Consider the following 24,026-nt stretch of genomic DNA (forward strand, 5'->3'; position numbering starts at 1 on the left):
AGGGTTGTCACTCAGAGAAAGGAACAATTGTATCACTTTTAATCAGCGAATCAATCAACTTCATTGCAGGGGGCTGGACTACATGACCCCTGGGATCCTGTCCAATCCAAAAGTTCTATGATCTGAATGAATTTGCATTTTAACAACATAATCCTGGTAGGCAAATCTATCTTCCTTCCTTCCTTCCTTCCTTCCTTCCTTCCTTCCTTCCTTCCTTCCTTCCTTCCTTCCTTCCTTCCTTCCTTCCTTCTTAGCACATGTGCTGCTGTAGGCATAATCTCACAGGAGGCTTTTGCTCCCATGTAAGAGAGAAGAAAGAACTCCCCTTCTAAGAAAGGGCTCACAAGCCGTGGACTTGTCAGTATGTACAGTAAAAATCATTTACATTAATCTTTTCTTTTTAAAAAATGCCTTTTAAAATCAACCATAAAGACTTAAAAACCAATCAGCTAAATATTGCAGCTCTAATTATGATGGAAGCCCCCTGCAGCCTCTGATATGTTATTATCCAAGTTATTTATATGGGCACCATCAAGGCGCATAGAACTTTATGAAGGGTACGAGGACAGGCCTCTTACCCAAGGTGCTTACAATCTAAAAACTCAACCCCCAAACTGCAAATTGTCCTCCTGTTGCTCAGATTCCACCGGTTCCTTGGAGAGACGTTCGTCAGTGGGTAGCCTACAAAGCATTGTAGCTCAGATCCCAAGGCCTTCTGGTGGAGGATTTCTTCTGATGGGGAACTTACGCTCGGGAACTGGCGGCCTCCAAAAGGTCTCCCACCAAGCTGGGCAACGAGAGGAGCGTTCAGCAACACAGCAGGTGAAGTAGAGGATGTGGACGGAGCGGGGCAGCCCCTTTTATGGCAGGAAACACTCCAAAGGGTTGTTGGAATCTAGCAGGACGTTGCAGTTCAGGGGCCACGGGAGACCCAGAAGGCTGAGGGATTGCTGGCAGCTCTGCTCGGCTGCCAGGCACACAGAGCGGCACGGCTGGAGGATGCCCCCGTCCGGGGTGCACTTGGGTACGAAGAGGCTGCACAGGAGCAAGCGCAGAGATGGGTAGCAAGAGAAGTCTTTCAGCATCTGAAAAAGAACAAGCAAGGGGCAGCAGGGAAAGGCACTTGTCAGGCGTTGAAATAGCCCTTCTCTCACCACTCTGGGAAAACATGAATGGTTTACTGTATAAATACCTAATACTGCATTTGATAGCCCATCACTGGAAGTACCCCATGCAGAGATGGTGGTCTCTTGCCCTAGCTCAGTGGTTCCCAAAGGGGGCGCTAATGCCCACCATGGGGCAGTAGAGCTGTTAGTGAGCATCAGACTTTGAGAAGCTGGTAACATAGAGTTATAGAATTCGAAGGGGTCCCAAGTGTCATCTTGTCCAACCCCCTGCAATGCAGGAATCTCAATATCATAGGATCAAGTGGAATACTGTGTCCAGTTATGGGCACCGCTATTTAAGAAGGATGTTGGCAAGCTGGAACCTGTGCAGAGAGGGCAACCAAGATGATCAGGGGTCTGGAAACTAAGCCTTATGGGAAGCGCTTGAAGGAGCTGGGTATGTTTAGACTGGAAAAGTGGTCTGTCACATGGAGGAGGGAGCAATGGCTTCAAGTTGCAAGAAAGGAGATTCCGACTAAGCATTCGGAAAAAAAACTTTCTGACAGTAAGAGCTATTCAGCAGTGGAACAGACTCCCAAGAGAGGTGGTGGACTTTCTTGGAGGTTTTTAGACAGAGGTTGGATGGCCATCTGTCATGGATGCTTTAGCTGAGATTCCTGCATTGCAGGGGGTTGGACTAGATGACTTCCAACTCTAAGTGCATCAGTTTTGCTGAATCAAGAAAACTGAATAGTTTTAATTGGGTTTTGAATAAGTGTGTAATTAATTGCTACTGCTTTGAATTTTCATTGTGTTATCTTCCTTAGTTGTGCAAACTGCTGTTCTGAACAATGTGTTATAGGGCAGGGGGCACTGAGAATGAGTTTATAGGGCGGGGGGAAGTTTGGGAACCACTGCCCTAGCTGGAAAACGTCTGCAAAGAAAAATGCTAATGACGGGCGAAAGCAGGAGGGACAAACCTGAAGATATGTGGGACCCCTTGTCACATGACCTGTCAGAGAGCTGCAACACAACTGCCGCTTCTCCAAGAAATCATTTCAGTTAGATTTATTACTGAGACACCTCCTTGGCTAAGCATTCCTGATGGTTGTTGGTAAGTGGATGCATTTAGTGCATTTGTGAATTTTCTCTTCTAACGAGTAGAAAATGGCTGTGCACTGTGTGGGTTATGGTTAAGTCAAACTTCTTTTCTATAATTGTTGTATGATGTTGCGATGTCATGGATTTATAAAAAACAATCTTTTTAAAAAATGAGCAAAGGGGCAGAAAGGGAGTCATTTTCCTGGTTCTGGCTCCAGCTGACCTAGAACCAAGGATAGGCAGTGGCCAACAGGCTTGGTGGGGGCATTTTTCAGGGCTCCACATGCCCAGGAACCAATCTATCAATCTTTCTAAAGTGGTGGGAGGGGTGTTGTCCTGCTGGGCCAGATCTTTCTCTCCTGCTCCCCACTCTGTGGCAAGGTGTTTCTGTTGATGTTCCCTACCTTCCCTGCAAGCCAAGGGTCCAGCCCCCCCCCGTCACTCTCCCTCACCCTTTTCCCCACCTTCCTCCAGGCTCACCATATAGTCTTCGAGATGCTCTTCTGCCTCTTGCTGATCCATAATGGTCAGCCAGATGTTGGGGAAAGAGGTGGCATTGTAACTGAGACCCAAACACATCTCCACCTCAATCGGCTCACAGGACGGCTCTGCAGGTTAGAAGAGAAGGAAAAGGTGGCAATGTTTCAGATCCAGCTCAGGAACATACAGAGCAGCTTGGCTGACCAGCTCAAAGTTACTTCTAGCCCAGCATGTTGTCACCCTCCAGGAAAATTATCACTGGGCACCAGAGGTGAAAACCCTGTTGTCTTGCCTAATCCCCACCCCCCAGCAGCTCATATTTATAGTTAGGTTATGCATAGTGGGACGCAGGTGACGCTGTGGGTTAAACCACAGAGCCTAGGACTTGCCGATCAGAAGGTCGGCGGTTCGAATCCCCGCAACGGGGTGAGCTCCCATTGCTCGGTCCCAGCTCCTGCCAACCTAGCAGTTCGAAAGTACAAAGTGCAAGTAGATAAATAGGTACCGCTCTGGCGGGAAGGTAAACGGCGTTTCCGTGTGCCCTGGTTTGCCAGAAGCGGCTTAGTCATGCTGGTCATGACCCGGAAGCTGTACGCCGACTCCCTCGGCCAGTAAAGCGAGATGAGTGCCGCAACCCCAGAGCCGTCTGCGACTGGACCTAATGGTCAGGGGTCCCTTTAGCTTTACGCATAGTTAGATTGTGCCAGATTCATTTCCCCAGGTTCTGATGGGGAGGAGGCCTTGCTAAAGACCCTAGACTAGGGAGCGGTGGCCTTGAATAGTGATAGCCTTCTAGCAACGAACTCATACGCTGGGGGCAAACTGGGGAGACAAAATGAGGCTACTGAGAAACAAGAGGGAAGGGGAAACCAGCACGTCCCCTTTGTGGAATGCAATCCCTGCAGATATACAAGAGACTCCAAAACTTTTGGCATTCCGACAGCTCTTGAAGGCACACATGTTTAGGGAATTTCTTCTTGATCTAATGCTTTCAAGTGTTCTTTTTAACTGATATAATTGTTATCTTTTATTAAACAAATAACCACGCAAACACATACACCAGTCTATATCATCAAAAATTAAGAAGGCCCCACAATTTATGTTCGGCCGAAAGGTGGCCTCCAGATCTAAGAATGTCGAAGGCTGCTGCTTTATTATATTCAATTGCTTAACATAAATTATCTTGTTGTTGGAACAGCCATTTAAGGTAGGCCAGAATTTATTATCCCCATAATAATGACAGGGCAGCCCTTTTTCAACAACTGGTGCAGGACCTCAACTTTAGGAATCTTGTTTCATGAGGAAGGAATTGCCGCTCACCGAAAGATGCATAGGTGAGGCTGGTGCAGTTGAATTCGTCGCTCCCATCTGGGCAGTTGTGCCAGCCATCACACACCAATGCCTGAGACAGGCACTCGCCATTTCTGCAGGAGAAATCCAGGGGGCTGCATGTTTCTGGAGAGGGGTTGAGAAAGGCAAGAGAGAGGACAGCAGAAGTCTTGGGTAGATAACACCCTGCTAAATGGCAGCTTCAGCCTTAAGGGATGGGGAACTTCCAAAGCAGCATGCAACTGCTTTAATACAAACTTATTTTAATTAACCTCTGCAAGGCTCAATCTTTCTCCCTTAATCTACATGTCAGCACCAGATAGCATCATTATATAGTTTTGTCACAAAGTGGCCACTAAATCTCAGTAGGGGAGCCAGGGATTCCCAGTTGCTTTTCTTCTTTCAGAGAAACTTGAAATTTCTTCCAAATCCAAAGAGTAAAGGGGATCATTTGGCCCATGAGAAGCACTTGGATGGTACTCTGTCCTGGAAATCCTCATCATTTGATGAGGAAGCAAGGAACTTGGGTGGGTGGGATTAGATTTTGTTTGTCTCTTAATGAGAAACTACCTGATTTGCGCTTCCTGAAGCAATGCACAAAATGAAACTCAGCTATCTTGTGAAATTCACCCTTCTCCGAATCTTGCGATGCGCCTCTCCAACCAATGTGTCCAAAAATGAATATATTAAAGGAAAGTGTGCATAAAAGACCCGTCTTTATGAAGACGACATTAAAAATTAATTGTGTTAGGAAAAATGGCTTGCAAAAATGTGCACATTAGTCAAAACTGCATCCAAAAATGCATTTATTTGGGGAAATTCGCACTAAAATACTGATAAATTTTCATGAGCTTTTTGTTCTTTTAGTGCAAATTGCTGTGGAAATGTGGTGACCTTTGCATACGATTAGAAGAATGAGAAAGTGAGAGAAAGTGAAATTGACAGATTCATCCATGCCTAGTGTGTGCAGTTGTACAGTTTAGCAGCTCACAAGTTTGGCCTGGAGTCAGATGTGAGTTTTCCTCTAATCACATGAGAATGAAAGCTTTGGGGTCAGTGGCATTCCCGCTTAGGGGTTTCTCTCTCCCCTGGATGGAAATTTCCTGCTGTAAAGCTAAGTAGTAATTATGGAAAACAACAAACACAGAGAGAAAAACCCCAACTGCCAAAATGTATGTAATCCCAGGAGGGCTAGAGTTTGAGAACAAACAAATGCAGTCCTTCCCAAGAGATGTGGGCCAACATGACCCCATCCCCCGTCCCCAGATCCAGTGCCACCAGTGCCACCTCGAGGCTTTTATGAATGAGGCCCCTCCTCAAAGCTCCAGGACTGATGTGGCAGAAAGCAGGAGTTTTTCTGCTATTGGGGAAGTAGCTGCTATGGGTGGCAGCTGGCCCCCTTCATAACCCTCTGCCCAAATCTTCCTTCTTTCATCCTCCCCCACCTTGTTTTCATTTTAAGAAAAAGAATGCCTCTAGTCCTTTTCGTTAGCAGAGACAGAAGAGAAAATGTGTGGATAGCAGTGCAGTGCAGACTGGTCCCATTAGGGCAAATGGGGGATGACCCTACCAGCCTCAATCTGACTTCAGCTAGCCCCCACCTGCCTGCCTTCTCTCAACCTCCTCCTTAGTCTCAGGGCTGCCCTTGTAGAACTCAGCAGAGAGGAGGATAGAGACAAGACCAGAATGAGCTGGATCTGCCTGACATGGGCTCTGTCTCTTATCCATCACTGGCTCTGGCGCCACCAACTGTTGGCCTTCCTGCTTGCTGCCCTACCAGTCTCAGCGGGGACCAGCCACTGTGACTTCTAACACTTCCTGTGAGACAGAAGGGAAGGTATGTGGCCAGCAGTCATTCGGGGGGAGCAGGGGTGAAGTCTCACCCCCACTTATTCAACAGCAAGGAAAACATTTTCCAACCCTCTGCATGCCAAATCAATTGGATTTTCTCAGAGAAAAATATGCTGTTAAGGAGAGGAAGAGCAGGAGGTTACACCAGCATGCACAGCTATTGATCAAGCTACCATTCTTGATTTGAAAGATTCCAAAGTCCCTTTACTGCAAACAACCATAATGTTACAGAAGAGTGCGCAAGCTTCTGAGTGCACCAGAATGCTTCACCAAGCTAGATATCAAGGTAAGTGTTTGGGGCTGGTGGTGAGGTAGGAGGAAAAACATGGCTTAGTATTAAAACCACAATGTTCAACCTCCCCACCCACCCCCAATTTAAGAAAGTTTGGCTGGAATCCCAGAGCTCTGGAAAGGTGTCTTCTCTTTGCAATGGGAGGTAACAATTTTAAAAGGGGAGGGTGCCTCTGAAGATGGGCAGTGTGTTGCCCCTTTCTGAGGCCCACGTGGGGAGGGAGAAAGCTCCAGGAAATAATGTGTAAGCAGGGGCTGGTGAAAAGGGGCTAGTGGAAAACAAACGTTGAAGAGAAAGCTGGCTGGCCCATTCTACCTCAGCTGGCGGTAGACAAAGGTGCCAGGAGCCACCATCACCTACTTTCCGTGGCGTTGTGGGCATGGTAAGTGGCAAAGAACCCGTTGTCAGCTATTCCTTCGTCCGCCACAAAGAGGACTGTCATGACGTGCTGTGAGGAGGTCAGGACAGGGGGCAAGTTAGAGCTGCAGAACCTGCAAAAAGAGGAAGGAGAAACTGACTTTTAACAAAGCACCCAATTCTAAATACGGGGATACACACCCACACCCACAAATCCTGCTGTTGTTGGGGCTGGTTATCTGTAGGCAAAGCAAGCACTGACTGAGCAGACAGACCCATGGATGCCCAGCTGGAGAAAGAAGTCTGGCTTTGCATGAAGTGATGAATCACTCATCAGAGGCTTTACAAGTGGGGTCTGTAGTAAAATGTTGCCGCGTGAAATGCTCCTGCTCAGGGTTCCAAACATAACATGTTCTAGGGCACTCCATTCCATGCCCCTCCCACCTGGTTTCCCATTCCTGTCCATACTCAGCATTCTGTTCCCACTGAGCATGCTCAGTATTCTATGGGCTTGAGAGTGTTTTATTTTGGAGATCTCATTTAATTTCCTCTCACCCCTTTAAATACATCACACCCCACAAGTGTCCTGAAAAAAAACGGGACATCCTGGGTTTTCCCGTGAGAGCTTGGTGGCCATTTTGGGTGCTGTGATATCACACAATTTCACGCAGAGATATTGTCCCAAAAAAATAAATGCTTTTATTGGGGCTATAATCTCATGTGGCACCCTAAAGTGCATCTTTTTCTGTGGTGTGGAAGCACAGATGGGAAGATGTGCATTCCGGTTTTGGGACTCAACATGTTGGAGATTGATTGATTGATAGATGTTAATTCTGCACACCTTGGGGTTTTCCCGAAAGACCTGATCACTCGCTCTTGGGAGCATATGGTGCCATTGGGGCTACAAAAGGATCAACACTCAGAAAATGAGTTTGCTATTTGCATATAGGATAGAGCAAGGAAGTCCTGATTGGTCCCTTTGTGTCACCTGACAGTTGCCACACTGGTTACTGTGCTAGTGGTTTCTGGATTGCAGCATAGACCTAGGCCAGAGGCTCCCTCTTCTGGTGAAAACCTTCCATTGAAATGTTTATACAATGGCAGGGGAAAGGCACTGCGGGGAAGTGGAGAGAGAGAGAGAAAGCATTTCTCCCTCAGTCAAAATATTAGAACTTGTGGAAATCCGATGAAGTCAAAAGTTGGAAGACTCAGGGCAGGCAGGAGGAAGGATTTCTTCACATGGTGCAGGGCTAAATCACGGAATTCACAGTGACAAGATGTAGTGATGGCCATCAATCTAGATGGCTTTAAAAGAGGACTTCCCATCTGGTTGACCATGTGAACAGGACACTGGTCTGGATTGGCCCCCTTTGGCCTGATTCTGGAGTCAGGCTCTCCATATATTTTCATGAAACTTCTGGGAATTGTTGGGTTCTGACCATGGTAACAGTTTGAATTCGCTAGCATTACTGGGTGTGTGTGTGTGAAAGACCACCATACCTGCCCATGACGCTGGTTGCTCCCATCCCAGCGCTGTCGTACACCTCCACAAAGTCATAGTTGCACTCCTCCTGGGACTCGAGGCTGAAGTTGTGGAAATGCAAGTCCACCACGTGGCCCACGGGCACTGAGATATGCCAGAGGCAGAGCTGGAAGAGAAAGGCAGGTCTACTATACACGATAGGGGGGCTCCTAGCGTGGCTCAGCATGGCAGTATAAAAACTGGACTACTCAGATCTCAGGTTCCTAGGAAGCCATCTTAGTCAGACCATTGGACCATTTAGCTCAGTATTGTCTGCTCTGGCTGGCAGCAGCTCTCCGTGTGTGTGTGTGTGTGTGTGTGTGTGTGTGTGTGTGTGGAAACTGCCTTATCCCGAGCTCAGTGTTGTCTGCAATGATTGGAAGCTGCTCTCCTGGGGATGCTGGGGAGACCACCAATGGCTGGTGCTCATTGATTCTGGTGGGGCAGGAGGCAGAGCCTGTGAGAGGCACAGACAACTATTCTTTAGTTCTGCCTCCATCCTCCCCGCTGCTGACTTTCAAAACTGAAGCCATCCATCAGTGAGAAAGATGGGGAGCTCATCCCATCAGCTTTGCTGAAAGACCAGCTATACCAGGCACCACCTGCTGCTAAACTGTGCCAGCAGGTCATTACAGAGCAACCAGAATCAGTGCTTGAGTTTTAGTTTTTCTTCTTCCTTCCCTGTCCCTTTCCCCTTGTGTGTCGTTTTGTTTTAAGATCGTAAGCCTGCAAAGCAGGGATTCTCTTGCTTTAATAGGCTGTATGTAAGCCACTCTAGGTATGCCTTTGGCTAAAGAATGGGGCACAAATGCTCTAAATAAAATAAAACAAAAAATAAATAAACAGTGAGGCTAAATAGGAGGAAGCTGATAGTCCGTGAGCTGTCCACTGGGCTGGAAGTAAGAAAGAAGACAGGCATATGGGGGTTCACAAGGAGCAAGCTGAGGTTGTTAGGACAATGCCCCATTTGCCCCAATGGACAAGCTTCCATTGCTGGGGGCTGAACCTACTGGGGAACTTCTACATGCAAGGCTGAAGCTCTGCTAATGAGCTACAGTCCTTTCCCCAAGCACAAATTTAGGTTCTGGAACTTTGCTACATTTTGAACTTGTATGCAAATGTCGTTCCAGCCCAAGGGCTGGGTAGAGATTCTTTTACATGTGGCTCTTCCCCTCTCAGCAATGCAAAAAGCCTCTAACGATACAGAGGTGGAGAATCTTTTTCAACATTCCCATGCAAGCATTCTTCCAGGAGCTACATTCTGGCACTAGGGTGGGCCCAAGCCACATTTACACATCCACCCCACCCCACCCCACCCCCCACATGTCCACATTTATTATTAGAGGATTGCAGGATTTGAACTACCATGCGTGCTCTACGGAAAATTTTTCAGAAGTCCCACAGTTGCAGTGGCTTTCCAAGAACTGACACTGGACTGCTTCGGATTCTGCCACTTATTAGGGCATTGCATTGCTGCAAGGTAAAAGCATCACAACCCAGCTCTGTTGGGTGCATGCAAGGTAGTGTGGGGGCAGGGACAATGAAGATGGGCCCCCCTCCTCTGGTCCATAATACGTCTCAAGTCGCCACTCACCTGCAGATGTGGGTATGGCTGTGGGTAATTTGGGGAGAATAATTGCCCTTCCATGCTGGTGAGGGTCCCCCCACAACCTGTAAGGAAACACACATATTGTGGTGAAGGATGGGCTTGCATTATTGGCACCAGAGAGAAGGATATCCAAGTGATTTCCCCCTCTGCTCCCTCCCTCTCCTCTCCTCTCCTCTCCTCTCCTCTCCTCTCCTCTCCTCTCCTCTCCTCTCCTCTCCTCTCCTCTTGTACTTTCCTTCTTCTCACAATGAAAGGCAAATTGTTTGCAACTCCCATAGCTATTTCAGACAAAAAACAGGAGAGCGGTCCTACCCATTTAATAGTTGTGCAGAACGATACCACTGAATATTAAAGGTGCAGGAGACCTATCCTCATTTCCAGCATGTCCACTCAGATTCCAGTAACAGATTTGGGAACCTGGCCAAACCACTTCACATAGAAGCCCCCTCCCAGATCTATTCTGAAACAGACAGGGCTAAGCCCCCCCCCCCGGCCTGTTTGAACTATTCTTTTAGAGCAGTATCATATCACTTTAAACAGCCGTCATGCCTTCCCCAAGAGAATCCCGAGAACTGTAGTATGGTAAGTGTGCTGAGAGTTAAGCAACCCCCTATTCCCCTCGCAGAGCTACCATTTCCAGAGTAGTTTAACAGTCAATTGCTCTTCTGAAGGAACTCTGGAAATGGTAGCTCTGAGAGGGTTAGAATTAGTTGGAGTGCCCCCCTTTCAGTAATGGAAGCAACGGGGTAGATAGAGCTCCACCTCTTACACTTCCGCTGCCTGAGGTGGGTGCTTCACCCTGTGTCCTGGGTGAGCTGGCTCTGGTCAGAGATTATCCTTGGGGATAACCCCATGTATTTACCTGGCAGGAGGTGCAAATTAGGCCAGTGTGGATTGATAAAACGTGGACCAAAGATAAAGAGAAATTCTGGATGTTCTTAACTGCTCCGCCCATAGAAAGGGAAACTCATGATTTTGCTTGGAGCTCATTCTTCCAGTATTGGCATTTGCCTCCCTCTGCAATGCCTTCCCACCAATAATTCTTCTGCCACTGCCCCACAGCAACAATGGGGGCCAGCTGCGTTGGCTGTTGCGGACTGTACCTTTGTGCTTTGTGCTACAGTTGGCTTCATCTCTCTTGTCATGGCAGTCGTGATAACCATCACACACGTAGGCCGAGTGGAGGCAGAGCCCTTGGTCACAGAGAAACTCATCCCAGGAACAGTTCTCTGGAACAGACAAACACCCCTGGAGGACAAGAAGCTAAGGATTCCAACTGGCCTAAAACTTGTTTTGGAACCGGACAAAGGCATCATGGTTTCTCCCATCTCCTTGAAATGAATGAATCTAACTTAGGTCAGGTTCATCACACTGAAATGAACAAACCTAATTTAGTCTTCGCCATTAGCTTCAACGGGTCTAGCAACCAAGTAATAATACATTCCTCAAATCACCAGCACTACCCAGTACTTGGAATAAAACATTTGGAAGGATCTCTTTTAACCCCCTAAGAGTATTGCTTTCTGCCCCAGGCACCTCCATACCACCTGGATTCACTTACTTTCACTGGGCAGAATGGCCCGATACCAGGCAGTGAAGCCCGAGGGAGCAATGTTGTCATCTGAGACAAAGATGACCTGAAGCTGGCTGGAGTTGGTGTTGATCGTTGCCGGTGCCACGGAACCACAGTACCTGCAAAAGCCACCTGTTTAAAAAGGGAGCCAGGGGAAAAATAGCTAGTGCTTTCCCATGGCCCCCTGGGAGAGAAAAGGGGTGGGAATGGTCAGATGATATATCCTGCCCTGCCTCCCAAAGGACAGAGCAGCAAAACGGTGCAATTAAAAATAAAGCCAATTCGAAATAAACATTAGGATGACGGCACTTTACCTGGTACTTCCATCCCACAACGAGGAAGCGTCCTGCTCCTTGAATATCTCCAGCCGGTCATACAGGCATGAGGCAGAACTCTCAATGTCTAGCTCCTCCACCTTCAGCTGGATCGCCATCCCTGCCGTCACCCGGATGTGCCACTTGCACAAGATGTTTGGTGGGTAGGGGGCTGGGTAGTTTGGGGAGGTGAAGGTGCCCTTGGGGCCATGCAGGATCCCTCCACATACTGTACGAGGGGAAAACAACAACAACAACGATGACACATTGAGTGGATTTACAGCAGGCATGGATAATCCTTTGCAAGCTGAGGGCCGCATTCCCTTCTGGGCAACTTTGCAGGGGTGGGTAACAGAGTCTCAACTCAGTGACTGTTCATTGTACCAAATGAAAAGCAGGCACCCCCCCCCCAGTGGATAGGGCTCATGCTTCTAAAGGCAGGCGGGGAAACAACTCTGCCATCAGCTGCCTACTCACATGGTGCTGGCATTGTGGTAACAGGCGACTCTCCTCCCTGGGATAGCGTCCCTGTGGGCTGGGGGCTTGGTGAGGTCCTGGTGATAGGAGTTGAGGTAGCGGTGATGGTGTGGGCATGAGAAGCCCCGAGCGAGGGTTTGACGGGATGGTGGGACTTCAGCTCTGTTGCCATAGAAAGAGAATTTACAAGGGATGAGAAGAGCCGCAATGGGAAAGGAGTGGCTGAGGCTTTCCTCTCTACCCTCAACCAGAGTTAGGAAGCTGCTTTATTCAGAACCAGACCTTTGGCCCATCTACAGTGGACCAAATGTACATTCAAAGCACACCCAACATGCATTTGAAGCACATTGCTTCCCCTCCAAAGAACCCAGGGAACCGTAGTTTGTTAAAGATGCTGAGCAGTGTGAGTCATTATATCCCTGCCCAATTACTGAGGACTTCAGGAGAGCCACCATGGCCCAGCCTGTGCTATAAATTTAAAGTGGTATTATACCACTTGGAACAACCACGACGTCCCCTAGATAATCCTGGGAACTGCGGTTTGTTATGGGTGCTGAGAGTTGGACAGAGACTCACAACATGGCTCAGACACACAGCTCATATCCAATATTGTGGGCCTGCTTTTATGAGCCTCCTTTCCCGCTGACGTCAGAGAGCACCCCCCCCCCGTTGAATCTACAGTGCCTACTGAAGACTTCCTTAAAAAACCCAGAAGGCATTTTAACTGAATTTCATAGTTTTAACTGATTTTCATCTTGCACTGAGTACTTGTACACGGCTTAGAAACTACCACAACTAAACAGGATATAAATTGCCAAGACAAATGGAGTAAACAACTAAATAAATATAGAAAACATCTGGAGGGCACCATGTTGACTACCCTTGCTTCTATTAGATCTTCCAGCTCTGCCTTAAGGGGGGTTGGTTGGTTGGTGAGGCAGAAAGAAGTACTTTCTGGGGAAAGCAGGAGGGGCCCACCCCCCTCTGGAGGAATTCCGGACAGGTCCCGATGACTGAAACTTACGGGAGGCGATGATGATGCCCACTAATAAGGCCAGGAGGAGAAGAAGCACCGTGCTGAGAATGGCCACGCAGAGCCAGGAGAACTTGCAGTCTGGCTTGAACTTCCTGCTTGCCATGTCCCGGACCTGTTGGGCTGCAGGCACAGAAGCAGGAGCGGAGCGTCACAGTCATGCAGTCATGGCACAGAAACCTCCCAGCATCCTCCCCTGTACCACCACCACAGTACCTTGCAACTGGAACACAGGAAGTTGCCTCAGACAAGTGAAGCTATTTGGCCATCTAGCTTATTTATTTATTATTTGTTCATTGCATTGCTACACCGCCTTCCTGCCAAGGCACTCAAGGCAGTTTGCAATTTTTAAAGTGGGTAAGATGCTAAATGGTAGTGGTGGGTGAGGAGCAAGCAACAGTTCTGACTGGGCCAGTCCCTGATGTTATCTATGACTGCATCCTGCACATGCTCATTCTGTAGCTCAGCAGCACTGCTTGCTGCTCTTGGTTGGCAGTTTCTCCATCACCGACTGTCCCCTGGGAATCTCCTCGGACACACCCCCTGGTCCTCAGGCCACATCCTTCATTGCCCCTGCCTTGCACCCTCCTCAAGTGTTTCTGCCTGGCTGGAATGTGTCCTTGAACTCTGATGGTGATTCTTGCTTGCTTTGATGTTGGAGGATGCAGAGGAGTGCTAATCTACAGCACTAAGGTAAAATTCACACCTGAGCCTCTAGCCCCTTCCAGCTACTGTATTAGCATGTTGCCCCAGAAAATTTGCCCAGAAGGGAATGTGCCCCCACCCCCCGGATGAAAAAACAACAACACCTCTACCCCTGGCCTATGGCTCAAAAGGCTCCCCAATCACCTTTGCCCTGAAAGGATTCCCCCACTGGACCACTTGCTCTTTTTCACTCATGCTAACAACCTCAAACATAGATCTGCCTAGTGGGGCCCTGCCAATGTCTTCACCCGCTCCCTCTTCCCCAGTTGGTGATACCAAAGCCGTTGGCAGAGAGTTTGGTGCTGTTTCTGTTCTCAACGTCCGGCTGACTCTGGGCTGGTGCCTCGCCATCCTCCTCAAACACGGGGTTGGAGAATTCTGTTAGCAAGAACCGCGGCAAAGGTGGAGCCAGGGGGCTGGCATTTTCCTGGGGGAAACCAAGCACCAGTGAGATATACATATATATTGCTGCAAGCCACCCCAATCTGCAAGTGGAAGGAGAGAAAAGGATGACGTCCTTCCTTCTTGCCTTCTTCTAATGATCAGCTGCCCCCATCTAATACGATTTGCATTTTTAAAAAAACAAACAAACACCTGCACAGTTAAGAGCAAGGACAAATTTATTAACATCATATCCAACTTGACCCTCAATTGCATTTCTTCTACCTGCATTTACCTAAGACACCTCTAGTAGTGAGTTGTAGAGCAAAGAACAATACAGCCTAGATTATACAGCACCTTACTTAGGACCATAGAAAGATGCCTTTACTACTGAGTCAGACCACTGGCCAATTGAATTCAGTCTGCTGAGAGTGGCAGTGTTTCTCTGGTTTTTCAGGCAGGAGTTTTCCCCAGTCCTACCTGGAGGTATTGAGGATGGCACCTGAGACCTTTTGCGTGCTCTACCACTGAGCTGCCGCAGGGGATGGGGCCCCCTCACCTTCTCTGCACCAGCTTCTTTAACATGCTATAGCCCAAGGGTGAGCTGACTTTAGTCTTATATGATCCAGGTGCTTCGAGGCTGTGTTTGGGGTGGGGCTTAATACTGTAACAGTTCACACAGGTATGACAAACAGGATGCTGATAACAGGTTTTTCCATTTATCTGATCTCCCCCAGAGAGGGTAAATCTGGATTAAATAGAGGCGGGCATTTGATGTCAACTGTGTTGTGCGGATACTGCAAAAATAAAAATAAAATAAAAATGGCATAGGTGAGGAGCACCTTTCCCATAATAAACACCTGTCTGGAAGGCCCTCTGTACTGTTTTGGCTCTAGAATCCAGCTAAATGTCTGCATACTTAAAACACACACTTTCCTCTTTCCCAAGAATTTTGGGGAAAGCAGTTTTTAAGGCTATTGGGTGGCAGACAGGTGCATATGCTCTGCCACTGTCATATTAATATGCCTGTCTTAATTTCTGTTCAGTCAGTTCATATCCCCTGCTGCAGCCCTCTGGCTGCATTATAAGTGGCCCCTCATTGGTAATAAAAATCTTTGTCCTTCGACCCATCAATCTCTGTGGTGCTGGACTTCCATCCAAACCTTGTGAAGGTTATTTCCAGTGGTCCAGGATAGCTAGAGTCCCTGCTTTTCTGGCTTTGGTCAAAATTATCTTAGCTATTTTGATGGCTGATTCAGCTATCACCTTGCTCTGGGCATAGGTAGGTGAAGATGCCAGATGATCAAATTCCTGCTGCTTTTGGAATGCCCTGAAACATTCTGAGACAAACTGTGGTCCATTCCCCAAAATCTTTGAACTCAACATCCATACATAGGTCTTGGCATCATCCAGATTGCTTCTACTTTTGCTGGGTCCACTTTCTGACCCCCTGCTTTCAACAGGTGGCCAATAAAAGACTCTTCCTTTAGTCCTAACCTGACTTCACCAGGCGTTAGTGTTATATTTTTTCTCTCTGCACCTCTCCAAAAAAACATGCTGAACTTTTTTGTCATGATTTTTTTGTTGCCGCCTTTCCACTATCTCCTTCTCCCACAATTACGGTAGTATGTCACCAGCAATTATTTTCAGGCTCCTGATTCAGCCGACACAGAAATAGTTCAGGGGCGAAGTTGATGCCCACTGGCATTCACAGCCAACGATATATGCCAAAAGGAGTTGCCAAAGTGGTCAGATAGCTTGACTCTGTGTCAAGCTCTACGCGCCAGAATCCATTTTTTACATCAAACACCGATAAAACCTTGGGCTCAGGATAGGTCACATACTGCAGCATCAATGGTTGGTAGAGGGTAATGCCTGTGATTTAGTGCTCCGTTCAACGGTTTAGGGTTGATACAAATGCACAGCTTTCTTGAGGGTTTCCAGATAATAACTGATCCATGCTTTATGTACATCAAATTGGGGCTACTCCTCCATGGTCACCATTTGAGGAGTGCTATGGCTTAGGGTGGGCGGGGAAGCCAGCGTCCACTTAAGGCTGGGTCCTGGGTGCAGCTGGCTTTTACAGCCAGGGAGTGGACTAGAGGGAATAAGTTTTCCTTCTGGTCCACTCTACCATACCACGCCCCCGGACTCACCTACGATTGGCTGCAACCGGGAGCGAGCCCCAGCAGCCAACACAGCCGGTGGTGGAGGAAGTGATGTCCTCTCTTGGCCACGCTGAAGTCAGAAAAGACCACCAGACACTGCCATGGTTGTGCTGGACTGCAGCCACTGCTCCCCACCCCCCACCCCAAGTTGGCATTAAGTACTCCTTATGCTTGTTTTCCTCTCTCTCCAAGGCAAGATCCAGATAGAATTCAAACTGTTCTCTCCAGCGCCTCCATGCCTGGGCTAGATTAAATACAGTGAAATTCAGTGGTGCTGGGGGTTTCAGGCCTCTCTCCATGATCTAAAAATCCTTGGTTTTCCCCCTGTTTATTTTCTTTGCTGCTTCAACTGGGTTCTATTTCCAAACCGCTGCCATCATGTTTCAATTGGTGTTGATTATCGTTAAGGATCAGGCAGGAGTATTATAAAACAAAGAACTTTATTTAAATAAGCTTTCTTTAATTCCAAACTCTCTTGAGCCTCCTGCTCAATGCTGAATCACTGTCTCACTGAGTTTCTCGCCCTGACTGCTGTCTTAATCCTCTTAATTAGTTCCACGTACATTGATAATGATAGCAGTAGAAGATCCTGGTTGGATCACACCAAAGCCCAGCTAGTCCAAGGTCCTTGGTGAGAATCCTGGCATTAGGCGGTTGACTAGCCACTGGCAGCCATTGGCCACTGTCTAACTCCAGCTGGTGTAGTAGACAGAATGTCAAACTCAGATCAGGGCAGACCTGGGTTCGAATTCTTACTCACCTATGTATCGTACTGGCAGCATATCATTGTTCATGTGTCCTTGGAGTTCAGCCCCACTGAGTTCAATGGGACTTACTCCTAGGAAAGTGGATTTAGGATTGCAACCTGGGTGACTTTGGGATGTTTCATAGGGTTGTTGTGCTGCTAAAAAGGTAAAGGTAAAGAGGCCCCTGACCATCAGGTCCAGTCGTGTCCGACTCTGGGGTTGTGGTGCTCATCTCGCTCTATAGGCCGAGGGAGCCAGCGTTTGTCCGCAGACAGCTTCCGGGTCATGTGGCCAGCATGACAAAGCTGCTTCTGGCGAACCAGAGCAGCGCACGGAAACGCCGTTTACCTTCCCACCAGAGCGGTCCCTATATATCTACTTGCACTTTGACGTGCTTTTGAACTGCTAGGTGGACAGGAACTGGGACTGAGCAACGGCAGCTCACCCTGTTGCAGGGATTCGAACCACCGACCTTCTGATCAGCAAAAGGAGAAACCACTAGGCCCCCTTGATGTCTATGGAGGAAGGGCAGAGCAATTTTTTATTTTTATTTTAAATGTAACTAAGAGTAAAGCAGCTGTAAATACTTAAACAAAAATGCGACTCTGAGCATTTTTCCGTGTCTGATGCAAAACCAAAATACAGCTCAGAATTTCCCTCCAAAAGTTTGGAATCTCTGGTTACAAAGCAAGCCAGTCTGGCCTTGTGAACAGAATGCAGTTGGAGTGTGCTGATGCTAAACTACACTTTCATCTCACTTGCTGTTCTTTGCTGGCAGATGCTCTTCAAACCGAGGGATTGTGGCTTTCATCAGGGAAGGAATGCACGGGATCTCTTCCTGCATACTTTCACAATGTGATAATTGGGTTTGTTTTGGGGAATCGGAATGAGAGCAAGCAAGCGCTTTTACATAACCCTAGCTCATAAGGAATAATAATGTTGCTATATCAGCTATATCCACAGGCACAATCCGCTCCAACCAGTAACAGCACTCGTACGTCAGAGTTGTTCAAAGAACTAAGCTTCCGTGATCTCAGTGGTCCTTACAACTGCTTTGCAAGGAGGGCCAGAATTGCTACAATCATGTCACGGGGTGGGGTGTGTGTGTGTGCTGAGGCTGGGAAACCATGAACTGAGATATAAACTAGGCTCTTTCCAGTCCACTTTTATCAGCTATGCTAGTCTGGCATATGCTAGTGTGTGCACCAGCCTACGTGTGTGCATAATAGGAATGGGTGATTCTGTCAATTTAATCTTATCTTGGTTTCTCATTTATCCAATCTTAAATCCAGCTCTCCACATTTCCACATCAGCTGGCAATTACACACACACACTAGCTGGCCCTGCCACACGTTGCTGTGGCTCATCCGTGTGATTCCCCCCACCCTGTCCCAACCTATGACATATCACACCCCCTCTTCCCCCCACCCCCGGCTCATCCCTGTGACTGGCCCCACCGTGTCCTGACCTATCCCGTCCCCTCCTCCCCCTAATCCCCACCCAGGGGAGTCAGTACTTCCATTTGGCCTAGTCTGTAAAAGCTTCAGCCTGGTATGTAAATGGGAGCCGAGGTGCTGTTGAGAGGGAAGTTTTTATAGGTGCAGTACCAGTGTAGTCGCCGCTAGAGGGTGCTGTTTTGCAACCTCGTTCTTTTTCCAGCATGCATTTTCGTCTGAGTGGTGTGTTTTGAAACACGGGGTTTTGGGGTTTTTATCGGGCACAGGTGTGACATCTGTCTTAGCAAACTTTCCTATAGCCTTCAGACATTCACATGTGAAGTTGTGTCAATATTTCACCTCAATCGGTCAAGTGGTTTTGGTGAAAAGTGGAAACACACCCACATGCCCAGTTTACACACACACACACACACACACACACACACACACACACACACACACACGGAAAAGTCCTTATGAAAGTAAATCAGCATGTCAGTGCAGATTTCTTCTAACATACAAATTTTTGCATGCAATTTTGCAAATTAATTAATTTATGCTGAGCAATCTTAACACAATGCACTTTTGTATGTTAAATATATGCATTTCTATGTACACTTTACTCCAATATATGTCTTTTAAATGCATTACTTGGCTGGAAAACTGCACTGCAAAATTCGGAGTAGTACAAACTTCAAAGGATGACTGTGTTTCAGTTGTCCATTAGGCAGGTTTGCTTTAAATGCAAGCTGAATCAAATTTCTTCCTATCCCTAGGTATAATTCAGTGAGTAATGTCCTCACTCCAATAAATTCCAAAAGACTTTAAACTCCCTTTAAATTGCCAACCCCACAACCCCTGAGAATGCATAACTAGGAAATGTATTTTTAATTAATTGACAATATTTACCGTATATACTACTTGATTGTAACCAATCCTCAAAGCAGTTTACAAAAGAGTAAAACACTAAAATTATCAGTGAAAAGAAGTAAAAAACAACTACTTAAAATATTCAAACAATAATTAAAATCAATTATGAGCTACAAACCAGATTAAAGTATGTGCCAACATTCTGGACAGGCTTGCTTAAACAAAAAAATGGTTTTAGTAGGTTCCCAAAGCATACGGTTCAGGCATCTGCCTGATGTCAATAGGCAGGGAGTTCCAAAGCGTGGGTGCTGCCCCAATAGAAGACTGATTTCTTAAACAATGCAGAATGAGCACTACAAGGCACCTGTGACGGAACAAGTTACGAAGATCAAAGTGTTCAAGTAAACTGATCCCAAGATGTTAAGGTGAGTCATAAGAGCATCAAGAGAGCCTGTTGGACCAGACTAACGGACTATCTAGTCCAAAAATGCTGTTTTCTGGAGTGTCCAACCAGATATTTCTGGGAAGCCCAGTGTGGGAAGGCTGAGTGGGAAGGCAAAGCCCGCTTCCTACTATTATTTCCCAGCAACTGGTGCACAGTCTTCCGAATATCTTTAACCTATTTCCTCTTATATTTCACAGACGTAAATAGGGATGCACTTGTTAACTTCCCAATTCACCTGCAGCTAGACCATTTTGTACCCTGGACTTACTGGTCTCATTCCCCTCACCCTTTAGATCAGGGTTTCCCAAACTTGGGTCTCCAACTGTTTTTGGACTACAATTCCCATTATCCCTGACCACTGGTCCCGCTAGCTAGGGATGGTGGGAGTTGTAGTCCAGCAACAGTTGGAGAACCAGGTTTGGGAAACCCTGCTTTAGATGGTCAAGTGTGTTACTTCAGTTGGGAAATACACATTTAACATGTATCTTTCCCCACCACTTCCCACATGTTTCACATCTGCAGGGTTAGCCGATGTGGTGCCCTCCAGATATTGTTGGACCTCCATTTCCCTCAGTACAGCTAACAGGGCCATTGATCAGGGTAATGGGAGATGTCATGCAACAATATCTGCAGCCATTGTGTTGGTTATCCCTGTGTTAGAGAAAAACACACACATCCTCCAACAAGCAAGAGTTTGCCAAACCTGATACTGATACTGATAATAAAAAATACAGTTGATTCATTTACATATTGCACAGATTCGAAAGCACAAAGGGGATTTGCTTTTGATCTAAAGATCTAGAAATTTATTTATTTATTTATTTGAGTTTGAAAGGATCCTGTAGGACATCCAGTCCAACTCCCTAGTCCATTATCTACCTTTTTCAAAATGGTCCTCTTGCACTACACAGTGCCTTTGATGGCAACTCTTTTGGAGACCCAGGTAGTGGGGAGGAGGGGGAGCTGAAAGTGGGAATCAAGGCAGCTTCAGCAATTCATGCATTAGCAAAAGCACTCCAAAATCTTCCCAATAGGCAAGAATAAGAACACGGAAAAATATGGTGTTTTTCTTACAAGGCACAGAGACCAGCTCTTTATACTTGAGGGAGCATCTCTACCCCCATCATTCAGCCTGGACACTGAGATCCAGCTCTGAGGGCCTTCTGGTAGTTCCCATGTTGTGAAAAGTGAAGTTAAACAGTCAGAGGTCCTTCTCGGTAGTGGCACCCACCCTGTGGAACGCCCTCCCGTCAGATGTCAAGGAGCTAAAGAACAAAACAACTTATAGAAGACCTCTGAAGGCAGCCTTGTTTGAGAGTTTTTGTGTTTTAATATTTTGTTGCCCAGAGTAGCTGGGGCACCCTAGTCGGATGGGTGGCGCGCGCGCGCACACACACGCGCACACACACACACACACACTGGGTGCTGTCCTTGGTAAATAAGAGCTATTGGTGTCATTGGCAGTGCCTATAACAGTGATGCCCTGCCTTCCTTTGTACATACCTTGCTCTGATCCAGTTCCTCCGGCTGGAAGATGACCTCTGTGTAGTCCTTCATGGTTGTGGGAGAAGGCGTGGGGAACGTGGACAGGATCCCTGCCCTTCCTAGGCTGCTGCATCCCCCGACCTCTTGCGGCATCCGGTTCGCGGCTGCACAGCAGCTCCCCCTCCTTTGGCCTTCTGATACTCACCACATTGGCAAGGAGAGGACAGTGGTGAGGGCTCCCTTCCAGGACCACAGTGGGGACTGTGCTGAAGGCTTGATTTTTCTAACACAGAGAGCCTGACGGGGCACTTAAACCAACGGCGCTTGTCGTAGCCTCCACCAGCAAAGACCATTGGCTTCGTGGCAGGCAGGCTCATGGGACAAGAGGCCTGCCAGGCTCCTGGGAAGTGAAAGAATTTACAAGCATTAAAGTCACCAACCTTCCCCCCCACCCTTCTTAATCCAACTCAGCTGAGGAGGACGAGGTCAGAGGCCTTGGCATGGACTTCAGTTTTAAAGGCACAGGATTGCCAAACTCTTTCTCTCTGTCCAAGGCAGCCTGGAACTGAACAGTGAGAGTCTGAGTCACTACCCCAAAGCACTAGTTACAGGTAGGTAGCCGTGTTGGTCTGCCGTAGTTGAAACAAAAGAATCCCTTACAGTAGCACCTTAGAGACCAACTAAGTTTGTCATTGGTATGAGCTTGCGTGCGCATGCATCTGAAGAAGTGTGCATGCACATGAAAGCTCATACCAATGACAAACTTAGTTGGTCTCTAAGGTGCTGCTGGAAGGAATTCTTTTATTTTACCCCAAAGCAGACTCTTTCGCTTTCCAACACAGCAGCTGTGTTAAAAGTGGCAGCGGTTGTGCTCTGTTCCAGAAGCGGTTGCATTTCCCCCCTGCCATGTACATTATGGGTGGAAGATGCAAGCAGTTATTGAAGCAGTTGTCTGCTGAGTGCCAGCAGAAAGGACTGAGCACTGAGCAGAAAGGACTGCTGTTCAGAGGCCTCCAGGTTTATTTCACCCCCTCTTACTCCTTGGCATCCTGCCCTGCAGTGACCTCTGCAAAGTCCTTTCCAAAACTCCAAAGCCAGAGAACAACCACTCTGAGCATGCAGTGCTCATTCCCAGCATCACCCCCCCCCCCCAGGAGGTGTCTATTCTCTATCACAGATGTAGACAGAAGGAAGATCAGGATCTGCTGGAAGATCTCTGGGTGACTTGTAGAATATGGACTTCTAGTTCCTTAACAACAATGATAACTTGATTTTTGCCACCTAAATTTGACTACCGGAAGCAAGAAAGACGAAGAGTGGACTTGCAGATCTCTCTTGCATCTCTCCCATATTCTCCCCAATAACGGCAGCATTATAGCCGGCTTTTGTGGAGTCTCTAGGCCCATTGCTAAGTCGTGTACATTCCAGAACACTCTTAGCGCAAAATCTCTTTGCCCTGTTACTAAAGCAGAGGAGAAAGGGGGCATTGTTTGAGCGCCGGGTTGCTGGGGAGGCAGGGAGGGACTTGGGCCTCTCGTAGGCCTCAGCAGCCAGAGAAGTGTGTTTTCTGAGGGATTACTCGGAAGCCTTGTGGCACATCCCCCCCCCCGCAGCCTTAGAGGCAGCCTTGGGGATCTTTCATAACATGGAAAGTGGCACAGTGCGCCACTGAAAGAGATCAGCTGCGCTGCAGGAAAAGAGAAGCAGCTCATGGTGGCTTGTGGAAGAGAGCCAAGCTTCATTTAGCAAAGACGATACAATAGGGTGTCACCAATGTGGAAGCTGTAGCGCCCTCAAAGTCTTTCCTTGGCACCCACACAGCTTCTGAGTGCCCCTCTGCCCTCAGGTGTTGAGGGTAGTTAAACTTTTTCCTCCACTTAAAAAGGAGGAAGTTGGAAGCTCTTTCCCGCTTGCCAATCTATGTGCTCTTCGAGGCTCAGGACTTATTTTGCTGGATCCAAGTTTTACCCAGACCCCCTGAAAAATCAAAATGTGTACATGCACGATTTCTCTTTTTGTCTGTTTGGAGAACAGGGGCCTGTCCAGGGTGAGGGAGCAGTGACCAGATGAGGGTGGCACCTAGGGCACTGCGTCTATGGGCCTTAAAATGTTGGCAGCCGCTTCAATACAGTCTCCAGCTGGCCCATTGCCACTAGGTCTGGCCCAAGGAAAGGCAAGACAGCCCACGCCGGAGATCAGATTTCAGGCTAATCTTGGACCTCATTTATTTATTTTTGGCCTTTTCTGTGTGCAATAAACATGTGACTCAGGACCCTGTGGATGATTGTGCTAACTCTGCACTCCACATTATCATCCACATCTCCCTACACAAGTTGAATAGAGGCTCCCCTCCCATGTGTTTACCTTACAGTTAGGTGACACCTTTAGAAAGCTATTATAGTATTACAGTCACCTTACTATATTTTTTATCAACAGTGGGGTGTGTGTGTGCAATTTGGATTCTCTGTCTCAGGCTTCAAAATGTATTTGAGCTATGTGTTCTACCAGCCTGACTTGGAAAATGAGTCAAATTTGCTTGTGTATTAACTCCAAACTGCATTTTATATATATATATATATACATGGAGAAATGTGCACTTAAATGCTGATGGAGTTACATGTGGATTTCTTAAAAAAAAAATCTGCTGAAATGTGGAGAACTGAAGCTAAGGCAGGAAGAACAAGTATGAAATATTCGTCCACCCCGAGTCACCCACACGTACACAAACATAAAGAATCCACGGAGG

The 24,026-nt window shown here is 47.4% G+C and overlaps 1 protein-coding gene across 1 annotated transcript; it reads right to left on the bottom strand.

Annotated features, from left to right (window-relative positions):
* MFRP (membrane frizzled-related protein) lies at positions 1-21,559 on the bottom strand. The gene is made up of 13 exons (XM_035139728.3): positions 21,299-21,559; positions 14,026-14,176; positions 13,036-13,167; positions 12,012-12,173; positions 11,535-11,763; positions 11,209-11,339; positions 10,751-10,876; positions 9,633-9,709; positions 8,017-8,165; positions 6,520-6,650; positions 4,008-4,142; positions 2,688-2,815; positions 1-1,085 (listed from the first exon to the last, which is right to left on the bottom strand). The coding sequence occupies exons 1-13, from the start codon at positions 21,431-21,433 to the stop codon at positions 861-863; spliced, it is 1,911 nt and encodes a 636-aa protein (XP_034995619.1). The 5' UTR covers positions 21,434-21,559; the 3' UTR covers positions 1-860.
* Between the last annotated feature and the right edge of the window lie 2,467 nt (positions 21,560-24,026).

Source organism: Zootoca vivipara, chromosome 14, assembly GCF_965207765.1.
Source record: "Zootoca vivipara chromosome 14, rZooViv2.hap1.1, whole genome shotgun sequence".
NCBI classification, from domain to species: Eukaryota; Metazoa; Chordata; class Lepidosauria; order Squamata; family Lacertidae; genus Zootoca; species Zootoca vivipara.

Coding starts and splice junctions, on each gene's coding strand:
- MFRP (XM_035139728.3), bottom strand. CDS start 21,433: ATGCCGCAAGAGGTCGGGGGATGCAGCAGCCTAGGAAGGGCAGGGATC. Junction 8,166..9,632: donor AGCCATACCCACATCTGCAG/GTGAGTGGCGAC, acceptor TTTCTCTTCCAG/CTCTGCCTCTGGCATATCTC. Junction 1,086..2,687: donor AGCATCTCGAAGACTATATG/GTGAGCCTGGAG, acceptor GTTCTTTTTCAG/ATGCTGAAAGACTTCTCTTG.